This window comes from Diabrotica virgifera, chromosome 5 (assembly GCF_917563875.1).
Source record: "Diabrotica virgifera virgifera chromosome 5, PGI_DIABVI_V3a".
NCBI lineage: Eukaryota > Metazoa > Arthropoda > Insecta > Coleoptera > Chrysomelidae > Diabrotica > Diabrotica virgifera.
In genome coordinates, this window is record NC_065447.1 from 21,119,433 (window position 1) to 21,139,823 (window position 20,391).

Here is a 20,391-nt window from a genome sequence, read left to right on the forward strand (position 1 = left end):
TGCGAAGCTCTTAGAGCAGCTAAATATAGAGAGTAATTGAATAAAATTGTTAGGAATATTGGAGGAAATTACGATCCTCAGTAATGGGGAAACGACAAGCGAGAGAAATACGTTGAAAATCATCTTCACTTTGAGACATTAGTATTGCATCGTCTGCATAGCAGATTTATTTAAGTTGTTTTTCCATTTATAAAAAATATTATAAAATCTATATTATACATACATATTTATATGTTTCTAATGGATCTATCTTCGCTAATTTCAAGATAACCGTTATACACCGCCTGGTTCTGTCCACTCAGCAAAACCGAAAACATCCAAAAATACTTAACGAATTTTTCCCAGAAACACATATCTGAACAAAATATATAGGTACAATTGCTGAGTCGTATTTTGTGTAAAAGTTTGTGTTTATATTATCCGCCGAATAATGCCTATTCATGACTCAATTGAACGTCTTAATTTAACCGTTTTGAAATACAGGGTGTGTATAAAACAGACAACTGGAATTAAAGCAATATTTTTCAAATGCCTCGAACACTATGTATGGAAATAAAATATTTTTGAAATGTTTTAATATCATTCAATTAGAAATTAAAAAAAAATTTTGTTACATCTAAATCAAACTTATTTGACCGGCCTCAAGAGGCCGCGGCCTCTCGGTAACTGCACCGATTCGTTTATATGGCCAGCACGCCACTGGTATGAGCCAAGCACACTCAGTGAAGCTGGTCAGTGTACTGGTGGGACTGATCCTAATGTACCCATTTTATCTTATGTATACCTTTCTTTTCAATATGTGGTTCCTTTCACGTACCAAGATATGGTCTGGGGTAAATTGATTAAGACAAAGTAGCTGGGACCTGGGGCCCCTATTCCGGTTGCATTTTAGTTTTTATTTCGCCAAAATAACTAATTTCCTCAGTCACAATTAATATGTTTACGAAAGGTCTCGGGGGCCCCAGCTTAGCCCGGGCCCCCCTCTTCCAATGGCATTTTCCAATAACTAAAAAAGTAATCAGCTACCTCGATATTTCAGTGTCCCGAACATGGTCTATTTCTTGCTTATTTCCCTGGAGTATATCTGTGCGACGACCCGAACCTTATCTACTTGTAATAATACAGTTTGAAAATCCCAACTCTAACTCGATGTCCTACTGAAGACAAGTAAAATCTTTAGCTTCTGCAAAATGTGCAATATTGAAGTGTCCAATGGCCCACCGCCTTTGCCCAGCTGCCGGCGGCCTAATAATCACTCAATTTATGACCTCCGTACTTTTTGAATGAATAGTGTTAAGATAACAGAATGCTACGTTTGTTTTATTTTTGTTATGAATGCAATGTGTTTTATTCTATTTAGAAATGAATGCCCACTTCTATTTCATTGATGGATGAACATACATACTTGTTATTCGATTTTAATTTTTATATACAAATATTTTTTTGTACAGTATTTTTGCCGCCCTCTCACAGTTTGCCGCCCTAGACAACTGCCTATATTGCGTAATGGATAAATCAGCCCTGATCAGTAGAATGAGAAAGGTCTCGAAAAAAGTTAAACGGCTAAAATTTAGAGCCTTATTAAACAAAAAGATCCATGTAGGCAAACAGAAAAGAAATAGATCTAGTTTATTAGTACCTATTCTGTTTAGTCAAAAAAATGCTAAAATATAATAAACAAATTTAAGGCACCTAAGTACCTAAGTACCTAAGTACCTAAGTACCTAGGTACCTAGGTACCTAGTACCTAAGGTACTTAGTACACTTTAAAAGACCAAAAATGAGCATTTTTTCAAGAATTTTTTTTTCAGAACTTTTATTAAAAATGAAAATAAAACTTTTTACATATTAATACCTATGTACTCTCTTAGAGAGTACAAAAATATATCTTTTTTCATTTATGCACGTACACTAATATTGTAGAGGGCGCCAAAGTCGAGACCTCGAACATTGTTTAATTTTTTAATGTTTTGTATTTTGAGAACGATGTCCGAAGTGGAAATCGAAACGTCAAATAAACTTATTTTTAAATAAAATTGTGGCTTATTCCAAAAAAAAATTAGTAAACTGCAGAAAATAATTTGCTTTCTATAAATAAGTATTTATTTAATAGCAAGAGCAAGTGGCATGTTGCCTAAAAGTCGAAAAATTAATGTTTTTTTAAATTTTGTACTGAATTTAACTCAAAACAGAAATGTATACGAATATTTAAATGAAATATTCTAGATATTCTAAGTGAGTATAATTTTCCGGACGGTAGTTAAAATATGACCATAATTTTCAGAATAAAATGTCCATTTTGTTAATTTATTTAACATTTAAGTAACATTTCGATGCGTTTTACGGCCAAACACTAAATTTCAATTAAGAAAATGTCATCGGAGTTATGTCCACTGACAATTACACCTATCCATCTGTTCCGAAAAACCGAAATAACATCAAAGCGGTAGCACCTACGATCATTTCGCCTAGTGTAATGAACCCCTCGAATAAAAATACAACCTGTGGCAGCCCACCCAGCTGTTCGGACTACTAAAAACACCTCAAAACCCCCAATTAGTTGTTAAAATACTTGCACGCTCCCCGTAGCACGAGCAAGCGCCAGTGTTACGTCACGCCGACGTCACGAAGTGGGGAGGTAACCGGTGGAGGGGTGAGCACACTGCCTCTCTCTGTTATTGGCCAACCCCTTACTTACGACTTCCTAATATGGAACAGTGACTTCATTCATAAAAGTAAAGTCGTCGCGTTCGCCGATCAGTTCCCGATATCAGTTCGGTGCGAGTAGGTGCGCGATTCGTAACTAGACAGCAGACAGAGCGTTATTTCTTATAGTTCAGTGCGCGGATATTCGCGCTTTCGTTGAAAGTGCCCGGGTGGCGTAAAAACCAACCAAAAAGTGGCAAAATGATCATGGACACTTTAGACACGCTGCCTAATCAGCACCACCACCACCATCATCACCATTCTTCTGCATTTTTACTGACGGAAAGTGCCGCGGCTGCAGCCGCTGGACATCACTTTAACGTGCTCAGTTTTGACACATGCTTATACAAAACAGGAACTAGCAGTAACAGTGGAGGTAGTCCGATACCCGCTTCGATTTGTTCCCCGTGCGAGGACCCTTCTCCTTCGGAAGCGCAACCTGGCGATCTAAACACCCCCGTCACGACTTCCAGCGACGCTCCTTCCTTCTTCGGACCTAGTACTGTCGTGGAACCACCACCTATAACAGGTTAGTCCTCAAAATGTAACAGGTGCAAAATATATACTTTGCTCTGGGCTATATTTACATCGACCGCAAACCGTGGCATGCATACAAGTGGATAAAAATAACTCTTGCCGGTTATAATGTTATGTCTATAGTCTTGGAATCGCACAAACAGACCAATATTGAGTTACGGAATTTAGGAACACGTTCCACTTCGACGTACGAGTCTCTCCTACAATTTATTAGCACTTAAAAGATGAAATATAAGTGCTTGAGTTTCTGATTTTTACGATCTCGTCAGCAATAATGCCGAAGTTAGCATACATACGTTCACGGCCGTGTCTTTTATTGCTTATTAACAAGCGTTTTACATCACTTTTATAGACTCGTTGTTTGTAGTTTAAAGATTATTGTTTTCTTAAAATTTACTACGGCCTTTCAATAAAAACAATATTCTCTTTCTCTGATTCATTTTCGATCTAACCAAACATACTCCCGTATCTTTGTTTACTTCCCAAGCATTAGTCACAAAATCTACAGAACTATGTGCTAAAAACTTATGTCCACTTAACACTATCATCAATGAGCTTAAATAAAGAATTTAATTTGATTAGCAAAGCCGTTGGAGTAAGTACTAAATATAGACGCAAACGTGAGAAACTTTGTCCATTCATTAAATTAATATCAGAGTCGATAATAAATATCGCTACAGTCGAATTGTTTTACTTCCTCTCTTCCAAGAAAAAAATATTGATCTTGAATTGCTCTGCAAAGCGCACGAAATTTGAGAACAGCTGAGTGACAAATTATTGACATGTAGTTTTATATAACAGGGTGTAATCTTTGCCGAACTGTTTTGTTATTATTGTTATCTCTCTGGTATTATACTTATCGGATTGGGTATTATGATCTAATAAGTGATGTAATGTGGCATTATTTCATTTTATTTCTCACGCTACCGAATAATATTAGCGTCTGTATTTTTAAACGGCCAAAAAATACGAAAAGTTGACTTTTGAGATTAATTGCGTGTTTTGTTATTCAATTGGAATGGAGTTTTCTTTATTCACTTCTCTTCCTCTTCTTGTATTGCCTATTCGTTTCGGATATTGGCCACCGTCATAGAAATCTGTACTTTGTACACTGCTACTCTGAAAAGATTTGAGGTTGTTGTGTTGAACCACATAAGCAGATTTTTCACAGAAGCACATACGCAGATTTTTCAGCCTGGAAATCCTGAGCCTTCCTGCTCCTCGTTTTCCTTCTAATTTTTCCTGCAAAATTAGTTGCAGCAGTCCATATATATTGCTGTTCCTCATCATGTGACCAAGGTATTCTATTGTGGCAGTGGCGTGCTGGCCATATAAATGAATCGGTGCAATCACCGAGAGGCCGCGGCCTATTGAGGCCGGTCAGATAAGTTTTTTTCAAAAAAATTTTGGATGTAACAAAATTATTTTTAATTTCTAATCGAATGATATTAACAAAACATTTCAAAAATATTTTATTTCCATACATAGTGTTCGAGCCATTTGAATAATATTGCATTCATTCCAGTTGTCTGTTTTATACACATCCTGTATTTCAAAACGGTTAAAATTAAGACGTTCAATTGAGCCATGAATAGGTATTATTCGGCTGATAATATAAACACAGACTTTTACACAAAATACGACTCAGCAATTGTATATATTTTTTTAGATAATATGTGTTTCTGGGAAAAGTTCGTTAAGTATTTTTGGATGTTTTCGGTTTTGCTGAGTGGACAGAACCAGGCGATGTATGGCGGTTATCTTGAAATTAGCGAGGATAGATCCATTAGAAATGTATTTATGTTTAATATAGATTTTATAATATTTTCTATAAATGGAAAAACAACGTAAACCAATCTGCTATGCAGACGATGCAATACTAATGTCTCAAAATGAAGATGATTTACAACGTATCTATCTCTCTCCCTCTCTTGTCGTTTCCCCATTACTGAGGATCGTGATTTCTTCCAATATTCCTAACAATTTTATTCCATTGGTCTCAATCTTCAGCTGCTCTAAGTGCTTTGCAGAATGAGTTTCCAGCTGAATTCTTAATTTGGTCGGACCATCTAGTTGGTGATCGTCCTCTTGATCTTCTGCCCGGAACGTTTCCAGAAACAATTAATATCTCCAAACTATCGTCACCTCTGTGAACAATGTGACATAAGAATTGCAGAATTCGTTACAGAAATATTTTGGACAGACTTTTGTTTAATTTAGAGTTGGTTTAGAATGGAAACGTTTGTCCTATGAGCTGTCCAAGGTATGCGCAGCATTCTTCTCCAGCACCGCATCTCAAAGGCATCCGCTCTCAAAAGCACCACACTTGAACTCAAAGAGTCCAAGTCTCTGCCCCGTATAGAAGTATTGAGAATACAAGGGCATTCACCAGTCTCATCTTGATATTTTGAGTCTTTACAAACTTTAGTTAGGCGACTCATCGCATTTTTTGCAATACCAATACGTCTCCTAACTTTTGCTTCACAGTTACCATCGTTAGTTGTACTAGACACGAGATAGACAAAGGTGTTTACTATTTGGTATTCCTGTAACATGTTAGTCAGTTGAATAGTGTCGAATCTGTCGACCACCATTATTTTTGTTTTAGCTTTACTGATTTTCAGACCAACTTTATACTGCTTTCGTACTCAACTCTTCGCAGGAGATCAAACATTTCTTACAACATATGCTGCACCAATTTAACATAACCACCAGAAAATTTAACATGTTAATTTCTCCAAAAAAAAAAAATGCGTGGTTATAACAGCAAATTCAATAATATGTAAATTGGAGCTGGAGGGCTAATAGAACAAGTGATAGAGTTTTAATAACTAGACATCACACTAGCTACGAAAGGGTCTAAACGGAAGTGGAAGATCAAGTGAATAGAATAAACAGAGCAGCAGGTTGTCTGAATGACACAATATGGAGAAATAAAAATATCGGAAAAGAAATGAAAGGCAGAATTTACAAAACAGTCATAAGACCAATAGTGACATAAGCGGCAGAAACACGACCCGACACAGAGAGGACAAAAAACCGTTCGAAAAATCGATGGTAAAACTCTATGGGACACAGAGCTAGAAGTACAGATATACAGCGGAAACTCAAGGTGGGCAATACTAATAACTGCATAAGAAACAGAAGAATAGAATGGAATGACCACATACGCCGAATGACAACAAATAAAATAGTAAGGACAGCGAGAGACGGTTCCCTAATAGGAAGACGATCAGTGGGAAGACCAAGAAAACGATGGAATGACAACTTACTAGAGTCACATTGAGAAAACAGACAGAGTCATGTTTATACAAATAGAAGAAGTATTTTTGTCTTATAAATAAGAGATAAAAATTCTGATAATATAAGATAAAATAAGGATGGGAGGCCGTTTTTCTATAAAATCACCGGGCCGCTTGAAAAGTCCCAGCACGCCACTGTATTGTGGCTGTTTTTATTGTGGTTAACAACTCTTTTTGTTTTTGTATCCTTAATAAAACACCCTGATTAGTAACGTGGTCGGTATGAGATATCTTCAGGATTCGACGATAAAGCCACATTTCGAAAGCCTCAATTTTCTTGCAGGTGACGTCTATGAAAGTGGATTCAACTCCGTATTGTTTTTGTTTTATTTCAATATGTTTTATTTTATAATATTAATGATTTGTGTAATTTCAGTAAATTGTAGTTATTATTGTTTTTTCTCTTATACTCCTTGTAAGCTTTCTCCATAAAATTGTAAAATTTTCAGTGACAATAAAGCATATATTATGTTATATACAACAGTATCGGAAAGATATCTATTTTTATTAGAACACTCTTCATTAACTCTATGAAACTATTTATTTATTTTTAATGGTACTGCAGCTGAATAGCATTGCTATTGATAAATTACAATAGGTATCTAATATCACAACATCCAAGGATCAATATTATCAAATCTAAAACACGTATATTTCAAAATATTAAGGAAAAAGTCCACTACAAGGTGGCATTTCCTTTTTTTATGTTTTTTAGACAAAAAAGTTAATTGTTTTTGTGTTTACAAACATTTTTTACCGAAATGTAAAAGGTACCTATCCTTCGCACTGCACATCATTGTATCATATACATTTAGTTAGTTTTTTGTATTGATTCTTAATTATAGGATGAATGAATAATTACGTCAGATCTAGAAGGCCGAAACGCATGTTTAATATAGGTACATAATGATATTAGTAATACTTAATATCATATTATTGAGAATGTCTGAAAGAGACAACTTAAATATTACGAAATTTTGTGTTCAAGGAAGACAGTAAAAAAACAACTAATCTCTGCTCTGCTCTCCTGCTATTCCTCCCAAGGGCGGAATCAGGGAGGGGGCCATGGCCTCCTCCGAGAATTTAAAAAAATCTAAATTTAAAAATTTGCAGACTGAGCTAGAAAATAAAAATACTTTAATAACGATAAGTTTTGAATGCCTTTATGGCACTCAAAAGTGTATGAAAAGTGACTTAAAACACCATTTAAACCCAATTTTTAAAAATTGTCCTCAGACCCACGGTATCTCTCCCAAAGAAAGTTCATGGCCCCTCCCGAAAATCTGTCCTAGATCCACCCTTGGTTCCTCCCCTAACTATACCTACTAATTTACTATTATTATTTGTATGTATTTACCTATAGGTCAAATAAAGCAGAAACACACTGTTTTTACATTGGAAAATCAGTTGGTAGCTTTGTGCATAATTCAAATTATATTAAAACATATTTCAATGCGCTGATGTAAACAGCTGTTACCAACTACTGCCCACACGTTTATACAATTTATCAATTAGGTGTTTCATAATCATGATTTTAGTAATACGGAAATGATTCCAACTGACATATCCTTATGATTGCCACGGTAATTAAAAATGTATGCGGGTGTTTTGGTTAATTGAAGTAGATGGAAGTTGAAAAAGATGCTGCCTTTTTAGTATTGGTATATTTTAACAAAAAAAAATATTAAAAATGTTGGTCTAGGGCAGCGGTTTCCAACTTTTTTTTTATCTTGAGCCACACTAACTTAAAAACTGGTTCAGCCACGGCACACTTGGGTAAATAATCTCTATAATCATAATGAGTATAATCAAATTTCGAGGCACACCTACAGGCACTTCAGGGTACACCAGTGTGCCGCTCCACACTGGTTGGGAACCTCTGATCTAGGGACATATCAAGAATCAAGAACCGCACAGAGAAGAGATTTGCAATTTGATGATTGCCTACTTTTTGTGTGAATGATTAAACCAAGAGACACTTGTCATTTTTGATGATTACCTACTGCTAAAGTTGTATATTTCTTTTTTTTTTTATTTAGGATGATTTCGTAGTCATTTTTCAAAGATTTGTTAAAGAATAACACCTAGCGCTTAATATTTTAATTTTTAATCTCAAATTTAATAAATGACAAACAAAAATATGTTGAATTTAATTTTTGCTGTCATTTACGCCTTCTGTTTTTAAAATCATTCCATTAAAAAATTTGAGTTATTAACTCGATAATGACAGAATATTCTATATACCCCAACGAACGAGTCCAAAAGAGCACTAGAACTGCGTTCCCTCTCTTCATTTCTTAAGCCCTTGTTAGGGTTTTTAACTTTCTACCTTCATTGGCCGCGATTCTGTGCCATATGTTGCCAGTTGTTACCGAATAGGTAGGTAGGTATACAAGAACATTAAGAAACAAGCTGAAAATGCGAGCATTATCATAACAAAAGCTTTGTTTATATACGTATTTAAATTCATAATATAGAAAATTGCTATTACGAAAAGCTGTTTAGAATTAAAAATTATGTTTTAATGTGCAAATATATCATCCTAATTTAAATTTTGTGAACTATAAAGATACTTTACTCGAAATTCATATTTTTTACATAGGTACCTCGTATAAAATTAATAAAATTTGGTTCATGATGGTTGCATAAATCTTAGACCAAGAAGAGATTTTTATGAAGAATAACTTTTCTTCGTCAAATTAAAAATACAAGAGTTATAAATGAAAATGGTGTTGGTATCGATAATTTGAGAAAATTCGTCAAATATTTTTTTCCATTAGAAGGATGTAATTTCATATATCAGAACATACTTTTTTATTCCAAACCACATTTTAAATACCAATTTTCCAATATTGTAAAATAAATAATACATACATGATGATAAAGATACTTTTTACTGATGAACTTTACTTGGATCTACAGACCGAGCGAGTCTCGTAAATTCCACGGGTTTGCGCCACGCTTCACGCAACCGTATTTACGTACTTGTATTTTGAGTTGTGTGGTCGTGCGCTGGTCGAGTGGAGTTATAATAATTATTTACCAAATTTAAATATAATCGTTTCTACTGATTCATTATTAATATAGTATAATATGTATTATTGCTTTCAAAATATACTCAAATTGTATTTTTATACATTTATTACACATATTATTTTATATAATAATTAAATTCACTATAAAATGTCATTTATATTTTATTAATAGCTAAATAATTTAAAATTTAATTTGACATTCACGAAGTGTCAAACTCAAATGTAAATAATAACATTTGCTTTGCTTAACAAATTCAGATTAAAAAAGTAGCCTACTTCCTAATCAAAGATTTCAGCTGACGTTTAGTGCGTGGTAGGAAATAACCGGATTGTGACGTCACATTTTAGAGTTTGAGGTCGATTATTTCGAAGACGGTTAGAGATATCGAAATGCCGTTTTCAGATTTGGATTCAGAAGACAAAACTGCATAAGAATCCATCGATACATCTGCTCTAAGTATTGCAGGAGCGGCAACGCAATAACACACAGACTTTTGCAAATTTATAAACGAAAAGTTTTCGTTGAAAACAGTTTGATTCTATAATAACATAGTACAAACACAAACTGTAAAATATCGTGACGTATGCAACAGGAAAATATTATCAACAAACATGAAAATAGTCGTGATCTACAAATAAAAAAAGTAGGTAGGTATTTTCTGAAATTCGATATACAATAATTGAATCGTTTATTTCAGAAAGGGGTCAAGTGACTAATTTTGACAAAATGAGCTTTTGGTGAATTTTTTTAATTTAAACGTAAATACAGCTTTTGTTGCAGAAAGGAATCAATTGCTGCCATAGTATTGCTTTGGCAGCGCAGAGAAATTAGCGTTTAGTGCATAAAGGGGCCATGCAACGCATGATTCCTTGTTTAAAAATTGTGTAACCACCAACTTTATTTCAGAAAGGGGCCAAGTGCAAAAAATTATTTATTTTTTTCTTAAACAAATTAACAAGATAAATTTTTGAAAAATACAATACTTTTTGACAAACACTACAGGTTATTAGTGAGAATTTTTATTTTATATAAATAAAATTTTTGTTGAATGTAAACACGTTTTTTTTTTTGTTTTTCTCAAAAGCAGGTTTTTGTGACTTGACCCCTTTCTGAAATAAACGATTCAATTATACCACATAAATATTTTTGAATAATCGTTTAAATCAACAAATAACAAAAAATATTTTCAGTAAGCAAAATAACTTAAAAACTTAACAAAGATTTATATATAAACTTACCAACAGAGGCACATCTGCACATGAAAAACTTCCAAACCTTAAAGTTGACCAGGACACCTGCAAAATAATAATGTCCTGTAAATTTGTCTGTATGAAAAAGAAGAGGAAGACATAAAGAAAGTAGAAATGTTATGAATTTGGTTAATAAATCTAGAATAAACAAAATTTTATCAATATACTGAATCATAAGCGTAACCAGGGAGCCCATTTGGTTGTAATTTGAGCTCTATACGCTTAACACCATTACTATCCCATACTCCCAGAGACCATCCAGTAGTTGTAACGCCCCCTTAGGATCATCCTGCTTACACCGTTGTACTGAATCAAATTGGTTGTTTTTTGTTTTTCATACAAAAACGTTTTGAGATATATTATTTACAGAAAATTCACCATTCCAACCTGAAAATAGGCTGAGGAATGAAATATTTATCTTATTTTATTCTTGTCATAAAAAATATGTGAATTCAATCTCAAATTGTATAGACGAAAATAAATATATTACATACTGCTTAATAGTTCGGTGATATCATCTAGCAAAAATGTATTGACAATGTAAGTCTTACTTAACTTAGTCGAATCAACAATAAATTATACATGCGCTGGAGCATTAAGTGTTTTCCCATGCATTCGATCAACTAAACATTCGTACTGCTACTGTAAAATAACAAATAAATAACAGGCTATCTTCCGCATTAAAAATCAGCGACTCAGGCAAAAATGTTGGTGATGAGATAACTATTTGAGATGATCAGTTTAGGGCTCCCCAAAAAATGCCGGTGCCCAGTTTGCTATATCTCGGAGATTTAATAATTTTTAAACAGGTGTAAACAAGAAAATAATAGGTATAAATCAATACATTTGGAGCTTAATGTCATTTTTTTCCGAATTCTGAGAAAACTAATATGTAAGTATTTTTGAAAAATTTAAACGCATTCAAAAAATCAATTTTACATTATTACCGAGTGCCGAAAGTGCCTCAAATCTTCTGTAATGTTTATTTTAATAAGTTACAGGGAAAAAAAGAGAAAATTTAATGTCATTTTTAATGTCAAATTTTTCATTCAAATGAAACTTTTTGGTTATTCTAAGGGACTTTCGGCCCTCGGTAATAATGTAATCTTGCATTCTGCGTTTAAATTTTTCAAAAATATTAATTTTCTCAGGATTCGAAAAAAATTGATGCATTTAAATAACATTGCACCAAAATTTTGCACCTACCCCCTTAAGATGATAATCCAACATATATTTGTCATATTTCGTAACAGTATCACAGAAATAATGACGCTATTTCTATGGAAATCGAATGATCAAAAAAGACAACCATATAGTAGAAAGAAAATGAGATAAGTGACGAGTGTGTTCCATTAGATTCAGTGTCGGCAATGACGGACAAAAAATTCACTTAACAATTTCTAGAATGAAGAGTGAGGTACAACTTTGCAGACTGTATAGAGAAAAACATGTAGGAAACTGAATAAAGATGTAAAATTGTTCTGAAACTGCTTTCTTTATCGCATCTCCATATTTAGCAAAATATTGTTATGATTAAATTAAAACACAATTTATAAAAATAAACTCTTTGATAAACATTTCGGCTCTTAAGTTTTATTAATGTTTTCAGTAGTAATTGCACAAGAGCTCTAAAATTATCGAATTTTTCCCGAGTGAAACTTTGACAGTTTTAATTTAACGACCCGAAGGGGAGTGAAATTATGTCAAAGTGTCACGAGGGCAAAAATTCGATAATAATTTTAGAGATTGAGTGCAATTTGTAGCGATTATTTCATGAATAAAACTGCTCTTAACGAAAATTTTATTGTAATTTATTTATGTAAGTACAAATTAGTACAATTAAACACACAGTTGTTATAAATATTTTTTCTACGGCCGTGCTTAAACATCCACTTTCTAGCACACATTTCATTTCCGAAAGTTGCACTTTCCCGCACGGCGTGCGTGAAAGTAAATTTTCCCGCACGGCGTGCGGGAAAGTAGAATACCTTCTAATATGGCATTATAATATAGGTAGGTACATACGACAACCCATTATTTAGATATTATTTACTAATTTATTTCAAATTTATCTTATTGTGTTCATGTTTTAATGAAATTAACGCAATAATTCGATGAAATAAAATTATTTTGACATATTAATTAAAAGTCAAATCAGTAGAAAATTACAATGGTTTTAAATCGTCGTCATGGAAACCATTATCGTCGTTGTGGTAACCCATTATATTGAAAGTTTGGTTTTGACAACCTTGTCAAAGAATTAATTTGTGTATTTTCACTCCTAAATAAAAATTGATATGACTATTTTTTGTGGCTTTTTTCCAAACGTACGGCCCTAGAAAAAATATTGTTCCTAACTCATGCGGAAAGTGTCTTCCCCGCACTCGACTGCTTGCCCGAACTCCGCTATCGCGTCGCTCTGGTCAACGGCAGACTCGTGCGTGAAAGTATCACTTTCCCCACTAGTTAGGAAAATAACTATGACGGTTTAAATTAAAACATTAATTGTCATTAATGTCACTGAATGTATTTTTTCGTAGCAACGAAGGGCATCTCACGTAATATACTTGACGATGGGATATTATCAAAAATTATCGGGTATAATATCACAAGAGAGTGAGAATAAATTGAAAATAATGCGACAGTTTTTAGAAAATTTGTTGTCTGGCAATAGACACGACATGCGACAGCCCGCAGGGCTCGAGTGGCTATTGCCCAATGACAACAAATTTGAGTAAAAATGAAGCATTATTTTCTTATTTATTCTTACTGTCGTGTGATATTCGTAAGATTATTTTTTAATACGTATATTATGGATATTTTCTTAAATGTGACAGTTGTCAAAACTAGGAAACTGGTTGCCAATAAACAGAAACAATCTACTTAAAAAAATTCTATCGCTAATTTTCTACAGTAGATAATTCTTAGTATAATTTTAATCTGATTGGACAGAATTAAACACGTGATCAAATATCTTACTATACGATTGGAAGTTAAAATCATTAAAAAATAATCAGTTTAATTTTTATTTCTGTAGCTTTCTATTGGTCAGAATCTCCTATGAATGAAATAATAAAAAAAATGTCCTATTTACAAGCCAAAACGTCAAACTAATTTTGTAGGTTTATTTTAGAATTTGTAGTTGTAGATTTCCAAAATTAAACATATAGATAATGATAATCATTCTGCTCAATTTTAAAGTAAATTTTTTCATTACTGAAGTGTTAATATTTCGGTCTTTAGTAGATGCATAAAACAATTAGCCTAGTCCCCTCCTCGTTCGTGTTTTACTGACTACATTTGGCCATTAAATTCAATTAGTTCACCGAATAGACCAGATCCTAGCGAATTTCGTGTAACTCTCCCAATAAATTCCTGCAACAAGTGTCACCATCTGCGAAAATGTGGGTCTAGCCCAAGCCCAAGCATGGTGCTGAGCGACGGCGCAACCTCATCGGATATGATCAATACTGCGGCAGGCCATTGATAGAGTTTGAGCGCTGAGGATTTCATTCAAGAAAATTTTACTATGATGTAACGCCATCATGGCGGGTCTGTTAATGTCAAGTGCATGGTTCATTGTCGGTTTTAATCGATAGAGTAAACTGCATTGCGAGAATCAATTGGGGAATGTATGCCGAATGATATAGTTGCCCTCATTTTCTATTATTCTAGCTAAAATTAAAAAAAATTTGGTGCAGTATGTTTTCTGAATTTTAAAAATTGAAATAAATTGAATCTTAATATTTATTTGTTTATTTATAGATTTTAATAAAATTGAAAAAGTTTACATGTTGTATTGTATAACGGACTCCCATTGTCGCGTAAATGGACACTTCCAACTATTTACTGTGACTGCAAATCACGAGCCACTATGTCGTAACGCTACTTTCGTGACGCTCGTCTCAGCATTTTACTATAGAGAAAAATGAATACAACGCCAGTACCTATAGAAGGTTCGCTTGAAACATGTGTAAAGGTATAGATTATACTCCATTCAAAAATTATCGATAGTATAGTTTTTATGATACGACATAAAAACCAGTGACAAATAAATGTTCTTTGATTAAACTGAACAGAAAAAACTGATTATAAAAAACGCAATGACTCGCTAGGAAAGATTATGCACCAAGAACTATCCAACACTCTGGGACTTCTTCAAACCAACGATCTCCCCTATTATCAATTCGTCCCTGACAGAATCCTTGAAAACGATAACTATAAAATATATCGGGACCGCACTGTACTTGCAAATCAACCAATGGCAGATAATAGACCGGTTCCCAGTTCCCATCATCATCTTCCAGTCTTCTGCATCCACACTGTTACACATACCATGCTAGAGTGCAACAGATGGATAGTAGAAAGAAATAGAATGGAAAGAGAGACAGGTGTGAATTTTTTGACAGTGCGAGAAATGATTGAGAGAATGATTGAAAATAAAACTGGTTGGACTAGCATACACAACTATATCCGTGTAGTGATCAAGAAGAAAGAAGAGGAGGAAAAACAGCTGTACCAACGATACGGGTGAAATATATGGCGAGTAGAAGGCAGAGGGAATAAGTTTTGACGAGAGGCGAATAAGTGAGATATATTGTATGAGACAGATTGTGGGAAAGAAGCTCAAAAAAAAAAAAAAAAAACCCAATCTTGGGACCAAAAAAGGGGGAACGGGGAAAATGAAGGGCCTCCTTGCTTACAGTCTGTGGATAAATGAAGGTAAAGTGCTTCGGAAGCGATGTCGACCTTGCAGCGGCCATTCCGTTTTCGGAGCGCTGGATGACAGAGGAGGGTCTGGTTTAGCAGGTAGGCATTCGGCGTAGCCTCGGCGACGAGAGCGTTTTAAAGCACCTCGGGAACTATCGCTGGTACTACGAAGAATGAATCCTGCACTAAGGTCAGTCAGGCGGCGTTCTGGACTGAGGTGTCTTTTGAAGATTCCAGACCCCCCCTCTTTAAAGACGAAAAAAAAAAAGTCTTCTGCATCCAAAGTTGCATAATTTCTTCCAGTTCTGTTGGTCATGAGCTTCCTGCAACCAATTCCCAGCGTTTCTGTTGATGTCGTCTGTCCATGATGTAGGTATATGAGTCTACCTTCGCTTCCACTGTTGGCTTGTAGCCGGATTCCATACCAACTTAATCTTTTTAACACCTTAGGTATCTGGGATGACTAAGTTTTCTCCTTAAAATGAGTGGGATCCTTTTATCTACATCCAGATTTAAGCCATTACCCTATATGGCTTAAATATGGATAGTAAAAGGTAAAGCAATCACCGTCAGCTATTATGTAGATGTAGATACCTAATTATTAAAAGATTTGGCACAAATAAAGCACGGTTAACATGGATTTGAACCATGTATTTTTTAAAGCAGAGCAATGAGAAATGGAATATGAAAGGAGTAGGTTATTTCTAAGTGGATACGTAGTATTTTTTCTGTGTTAAGCTCTATTGAAAGTGTGATTTTTTTATATTTTTTGGTAAGAAACCAAGATTAATCGTATTCAAATCCGCTTATCTAAGCCTGGTTTTCTTTCAATTTTATCTTAATAGTCTTTAACTAGTTCTTTGATAGATCCTAGATCTCTCCCCTCAAATAGCGTGTAGAAACAGATTTTTTGTTCAAATCAGGCATACCGTCTTTGTTTTTCTATCTAAAAATTTCTGTGTTATATTTCAACTAAAACTGATATCTAAATATCTAATATCCTGTTGATATTGTTTATTTTGTACCATTATCGATGGCTTAAATAGAACTATGTTAGGACTCTATCAAAGGGGAAATTATGCGCAAGATATCGGAGCTTCTAAAAATAAATAACAATGAAACGAATAACGAATAGAAATCAAGTTAACATACAGGGTGTAACAAAAATTCAGGTCATAAATTAAATCACATATTCTGGAACCAAAGATAGTTCGATTGAACCTAACTTACCTTAGTACAAATGTGCATATAAAAAAAGTTACAGCCCTTTGAAGTTACAAAGTGAAAATCGATTTTTTTCGATATATCGAAAACTATTAGAGATTTTTTATTGAAAATAGACATGTTAAATTCTTATGGCAAGAATATCTTAAAAAAACTAACACTGAAATTTGTACACCCCATAAAAATTTTATGGGGTTTTTGTTCCCTTAAACCCCCCCAAACTTTTGTGTACGTTCCAATTAAATTATTATTGTGGTACGATTTGTTAAACAATGTTTTTAAAACTTTTTTGCCTGTTAGTATTTTTTCGATACGCCACTTTTTATCGATATGTATTTAATTTAGTTTTGTTTGTACCTAAAAATGTAAATTTAATTGTAAATAAATTTTCAGATTATTATAATCGTACTTAACCATATACAAATATGCGGTGGATTCGACATATATTCCAAATATCTCGATAAACACTGGCTTATCGAAAAAGTACTAAGAGGCAAAAACGTTTTAAAAACATTGTGTTCAACTAATGGTACCACAATAATAATTTAATTGGAACGTACACAAAAGTTTCTGAGGTTTAAAGGGTTTACAGGGGAGGTTTAAGGGAAAAAACCCCCTATAACATTTTTATGGGGTGCATAAATGTCACTTTTATTTTTTTAAGATGTTCCTGCCATAATAATGCCACATGTCCGTTTTCAATAAAAAATCTAATAGTTTTATTTGAAAAAAATCAATTTTCATTTTGTAACTTCAAATTGCTGAAACTTCGTTTATGTGCATATTTGTACTAAGGTAAGTTAGGTTAATTCGAACTATTTGTCGTCCCAGAATATGTGATTTAATTTATAACCTGCAAACAGTTGGGAGTCTTTGGGCATGATCTCTTGTATTTAACATTTTTGGATGTTTTTCAACTTCTATTGATTCTCTGATTACAAGTTTGATCCTGTTTTTAATGTTAGCTGGCATCGCTGTTTCATTTAAGTTTATGTCCGGTGTTTATGACATGTTGTGCTAGGGTAGGGATGACGTCTTCTATTCTTTCGATGGCATTTCTGCCAAACTTTCTTTTCTTCGTAATACGATTGTAGTGATGCTTTTCTCGTCTAACATGTATTCTTCGATTGATCTATGCGATGCACGATTTGTCGCAGTCCTTACATGGGATCTTGTGTATTCCGGTATTTTCCTGTCCATGCTTGAGCTTTTCCTGTCGGTTTTAAATATAGTCCTTATTCTGGTTGTCCTTAAAAATATGTTGCTATTATTTGTCGTGCCCTTTGTAGGTATATGGAGACGAGGTATATAGCATGGTTTTTCCAATCTGTTTTTCTTTTTCTACCGGATCTCTGATTTTGTTTCGGAATTTCTGTGCCTTTTCAATTATAGACGTGGAGAAGCCATTTTTTCTTAAAGCTGTTTTATCTTTGTGCATTTTTTCGTTCTTATGGTGCTCATCTGCCAGTTTTCTGGATCTTAAGATTAGGGTTTTCCTCTGGAAAGTTTGAAAAATCTCTATTTTATTAATATAAATTTCAGAAAAATTATTTAAGTCAAAAGTTACTTAGATTTGAGGAAATCTTATCAACATATCAACTTACATAGTTTACTTTTTTGGCGTCTTGCCATAATAACAAACTTCAAACTCACTACTGGTTTCCATTTAGATGATATTTTATTGCAGCACGACAAAAATGTCCGATTTATCAACAAAAGTCATTAACTTGTCTGATTAATAAAGTATTGTTCTTTAAGAACGTGTTCCTAAAATTAATTATTAATTATTTCTTATTTTTGACTGAAAAACATAAATTTAAATAAATAATCGATGATTTATGCTTCCTCTACTACTTTATATCTACAAAATATCCATGATTATAACATTTTTAAGATGTTTTTAGTCGATTATATATTAGAAAATAGCTTTCAACTGTTAATTTTGCCAAATCCATTGACAAAACATATTATGCGCATAAGTTTCTAATTTAAAAATCTGATATGCCTATTAACATTTAAAATATAACTTGTTTTTACTCGAGCCTAATGCGACTTTGAAAAATAATTTGAATATTCCATTCATTATAAAAAACGAATAAAATATCCTAGTAAAATGTAGGTTAAGTTAATTCTACGAGGCAAAAACAAGTCGTATAAATAGAAATTCTTTATCTGAAAAAGTATCAAATTCACAATAAAAATTCATTCACAAAACACAAGATGAATGAAATCTCGATATCAGCATCAGCAGTCTGTCGTTTTATGTTACCCAAGTTGCTTTTTACACTCATTATAAATTTAATCTCGTTTATTACAGGTTCCTTGGATCCCGAAGAATTGTCAATCGAGCAACAACATACCAGCCCACACCATTCGCCTAGCAGTCATATCACGGAGCGTGCGACGCCTCAAGATTCCGCTTTATCGCCGAGTTTGAGGGAAGAAGAAAACACGAATCACAGTACTTTAAGTATGTATCCGCATTCGAGTAACAACAACATGGCAAAATTACAACACCGCACCATCTATACATCAGCTGGCAGTCCGAACATGTCGGGTAGTATACAGATGCAGAGTGGTAGTCCATTAGGAATGCCCAACCAGGGTATGGCTCATTCACCGTCCGCAGTTAACCAATGGTTATTGTCTTCAGGTGATAAACCTATGTACCCGTCGATGTTTGGTCTACTACAAGGTTCATCGCAAAGCCCTCAACAGCAGTATCCTTCCGCTACACCCAGTCCGGCAGGACCACAATACGATGACAGGTCGCAAACAGATCAACTCATGTTCAGTACGGATTGCGGCAGTAACTTGGCGCTCAAACAACCACCATCTTATCCAAGTTGTTCGGGTGCCAGTACCAATATCCAGCTGGATATGCAGCAAGATCTAGTATACTCAAGGGTGGGCCAGCCAATGGGCACGCCCAAGTACCAGTGGGAAAGTCAGGACTATGGCGGCCAAAGTTCTAGTGCATTAGTGATCCCAGGGCCATCTTCTCTCATTCCGAAACAAGAACCTTTTAGTGGCTCGTGTAGTGACCTTGGACAGAGTTCTAGTTCGAATTACAACGTGCAATTAGCCGAATACAACCCTTCGACGAGCAAGGGTCACGAGATTCTTAGTCAAGTTTACCAACAGAGTCCGATTCCTCTGAAACTCGTACCGGTGAAACCCCGGAAGTATCCTAATAGGCCTAGCAAAACCCCGGTGCACGAGCGGCCGTATGCGTGCCCCGTAGAAAACTGTGATCGAAGATTCTCGAGGTCGGATGAACTCACGAGACATATCAGAATACATACGGGACAGAAACCGTTCCAGTGTAGGATCTGTATGAGGAGTTTTTCGAGGTCGGACCACCTGACGACGCATATAAGGACACATACGGGTGAAAAACCCTTCTCGTGTGATATCTGTGGCAGAAAGTTTGCGAGGAGCGACGAGAAGAAACGACACGCAAAGGTAATATTCTATAATTTACATTTTTTCTTCCCTCTCCTTCTTCTTAGGGTTTTTTCTACTATGATTTCGCCATTTTCGTCCTCCACGTCACTCTATTCTGCCAATCATCTTCTCAAAGATCTGTACTCTATCATAGCATTTACCTATGTACGCAGGTCTTC

At 34.4% G+C, this 20,391-nt stretch overlaps 1 protein-coding gene across 1 annotated transcript in view; it reads left to right on the plus strand.

Moving 5' to 3' along the window:
- Window positions 1–2,651: 2,651 nt before the first annotated feature.
- The window catches only part of LOC114326922 (early growth response protein 1-B), a 38,712-nt gene continuing 20,972 nt past the window's right edge, over window positions 2,652–20,391 (plus strand). The window contains exons 1-2 of the mRNA XM_028275385.2: window positions 2,652–3,235; window positions 19,083–20,230. Coding sequence (XP_028131186.1) covers window positions 2,908–3,235; window positions 19,083–20,230 — 1,476 coding nt within the window. The 5' untranslated portion in view covers window positions 2,652–2,907. The remainder of the gene's footprint in view (window positions 3,236–19,082; window positions 20,231–20,391) is intronic.